This window comes from Austrofundulus limnaeus, unplaced genomic scaffold, assembly GCF_001266775.1.
Source record: "Austrofundulus limnaeus strain Quisiro unplaced genomic scaffold, Austrofundulus_limnaeus-1.0 Scaffold74, whole genome shotgun sequence".
In the NCBI taxonomy this organism is placed as follows: Eukaryota; Metazoa; Chordata; class Actinopteri; order Cyprinodontiformes; family Rivulidae; genus Austrofundulus; species Austrofundulus limnaeus.
In genome coordinates this window covers 1083596-1086424 of record NW_013952476.1, presented here as the reverse complement: position 1 = coordinate 1086424, position 2829 = coordinate 1083596, and the positions used below count along the sequence as shown (strand labels likewise).

The following is a 2829-nucleotide window of genomic DNA, read 5'->3' as shown; positions in this document are numbered from 1 at the left end:
CATTAGCACCTCTAGTAATATATTTACTGAGAAAAATGGTGACGTGTTCAATACGTATTTCACCCGCTGTATGTCTACGTGCTAGCATTTAAACTGTTATATTTAGAGGGAAAAGAAATACTCTCACCTCAAAGGAACAAGTTTAAATATTCTAACATCTTTTGTTGCGATGGCGAGAACGTGAAAAGATCTTCCCAAGTTCGGAGCAAARGAAATGTCATGGACCGCATCAGTGACCGTCATCAGTGTCTCTGCTTTACTGTACTTCCTGTGAAACAAAAACTAAACGTTACACCGGTGCAGCTGTGGATGATCCTGGAACACAAACTCCACTCAGAAAGCAACACCTACCGCGTGTTTTCATTATATTCATAAATCTGAACCTTCCCACCGTAGGTCGTGTTGCTGTCATCACTTCCCACAGCCAACATTGGAGGGTGGGCACGAGAGCTGGGGACACATAGAGACACATGTATTAACCTTACATCAACTGTCACAATCCTGGAAAAGTTACACAACAACTTGTATTAAGTTGACCACATGGGAACATCAGCAAATTTCAACACGACAGCTTCTTTTGAACTGAAAAGCCTGTTTTACATCTCTATATTTTCTTGGAACCAGTGAGAAACATTTGATCTCATATCCACTAAGGTCCACCGCATCTGATCAGTTTGAAGTACAAATAATAGAAAAGAAATGAAGTGAGCTTCACGGAACCAGAAGAGGCACGAAGCAGAACTCAGGGGCGTTTAACATGAAGCGTGACTGAATGTGTGACAGACAACATGATGAATTAACCCAGAGTAAAGACCACAATCTCACTGAAAGTGAGCAGAAACTTATAATACAAGGATTAGGGAATCTAAAAGCAAACTCACACACCTGCCCGTCTATGTTTAATGTTTAAATCCAAGAAATGTTTTCTACCATCCAGGAAATACAGAACAAACCAATGGACAGATTTGTAACTATTAACCATAGCACCCAAGCATCCTGAAACCTCAGGAAAAAATCAACTAAAGGACGTAGACTGCAAATAAAAGGATGTTAATTGACAAGAACAAGTATCTGAAAGACCAAAACCAATTTGGCAAAATGCAGGCTTGACAGGAATGCAGTCACCAAATCCAGAACAAGGACAATCATTTAACTTCCTGTCCTCTGCAGACCTCTGCCAGGTTAGCTGGTTTTCAGGTGTGACACAATATCATGATGATTTATTTCTTCTTACTGATGTGAACAGAGCTGCAACGATTAAGAAACTGCCCAGCAATGCTTTAAAAAAAATTATGTTAACACTCTTGTTGTGTTGTGGATTACAATAAAGTTGACAGTTTCACATTTTCACTTCATTTCATCGTCACAACAGCTTTTGATGCAAAGTATGCCAAGTGAAAATACCATCTAACCTGGAAGGATTCCAAGATATGCAGCTGCAGCTGAGCTTGCATGAGATTTCATGCTGCAGGGACCACTGGCTCAGGTTCATCACGTCTGGAGCCTCGTAAATCCGCACCACTCCATCCGCGGAGCAGGTGGCCAGCATCAGACCCATGTGTTTAGGGGCAAACTTCACGTCYGTCACCGATGTTCTGCTGTCCACAAGCGTGGTTCTCTTTATCTAAAACAGGACCACTGTGATCAGAGCTCGTGTCAGACAACCGTAAACCTGCTGGTTTAAAGATCCGCTACAAACCCAGTGGCTCAGTCCTCTCTGTTTGTCATTGGACTCCCCTACAATCTCCTCCCAAACAGCTGCTGTTCTGTCAAAAGAGCAGGAGGCCAGAACCTGACCGAATTCTGGATGGGCCCAGGTCACTCTCCATACTGATCCACTGTGCGTCTGCAACCAAGACAGGAAAACTTAATGAAGCAAATTACCAAAAGTTAAACCAGACACAGCAGGAGCAGCTAGCTTACCTTCCAGCTGGCTGTGCAGAGCCACTCTCCATTCTCACTTTTGTCCCAAACCTGAGGGATCACAGTTCACATTATCTGTCATTTCCATTACCTGTGCACATTCTTACTAAACTACTGACATTACACACCGCAGTTCAAAAGTTTCAGCTTTTGTTGTTGTTAAAGCACACCTATGACAACCTAGCCTAGCTTGATACAGCTAATGCTAGTAAAATAAGAGCATGTAAAGTCGAAGTGAAAACATCAAACTGGGCTCAGAGTTTGTCTTTCTAGCTAAAACAAATCAGTCATTTCAACAGATAACTGATATGGTGAGGGGATAGTGAATCCGTAACGTGGGTGATGCTAACACGCTGCTAGCCCCGGAGCTTCACCTACCTTCACACTTTGGTCACTGGAGCAGGTCGCCATTCTGCGGCCGTGAAAATCATACGAAACATCGTGAATTAGATCTTTGTGGTCCGCTGCGATACTACGAGCAACAAACATGGTTACAACGGGCGATGTAGCAGCCCGACGAGGTGGAGGACCGGTTAGCTAGCAGGCCCACCTACTTCCAGACTGTGATGTGTGTTTGGCGCCCGGCTGTGTATTTACTGACTCGACCACAGGGGGGCGCTTTCACACAATCTTGACTTGTTCAAAACTCGGGGGGTGGATGCCACGGTTGTGTTTCCTAGAGAGCATCCTCTAAAAACAGTTACCAAATACACTATGAAAATGATCGAACTGCAAAGAAAAATGCCACATGTATGTATGTATGTATGTATGTATGTATTAAGACTCAGTACGTATCCAGTTCATGCCTGGTATCCAGGATGTACCAGGACCAGGTACATAATACAAGTAGTACGTGTCCTGTAGGTATGAACTTTGTATGTAACTAGTATATACAGTGTACATACT

General features: G+C 43.3%; 1 protein-coding gene across 2 annotated transcripts in view; it reads right to left on the bottom strand.

Moving 5' to 3' along the window:
- Window positions 1-2517, bottom strand: part of seh1l (SEH1-like (S. cerevisiae)) — an 8572-nt gene extending 6055 nt beyond the window's left edge. Inside the window, exons 1-6 of one of the 2 annotated variants that reach the window (XM_014010847.1) lie at window positions 2302-2517; window positions 1924-1974; window positions 1700-1846; window positions 1413-1624; window positions 352-450; window positions 128-268 (exon numbers count right to left, since the gene is read on the bottom strand). In XM_014010847.1, the coding sequence (XP_013866301.1) occupies window positions 128-268; window positions 352-450; window positions 1413-1624; window positions 1700-1846; window positions 1924-1974; window positions 2302-2412 (761 nt within the window). In that variant the 5' untranslated portion in view covers window positions 2413-2517. The remainder of the gene's footprint in view (window positions 1-127; window positions 269-351; window positions 451-1412; window positions 1625-1699; window positions 1847-1923; window positions 1975-2301) is intronic. The other variant, XM_014010848.1, reaches the window with a different exon arrangement.
- Window positions 2518-2829: the final 312 nt, after the last annotated feature.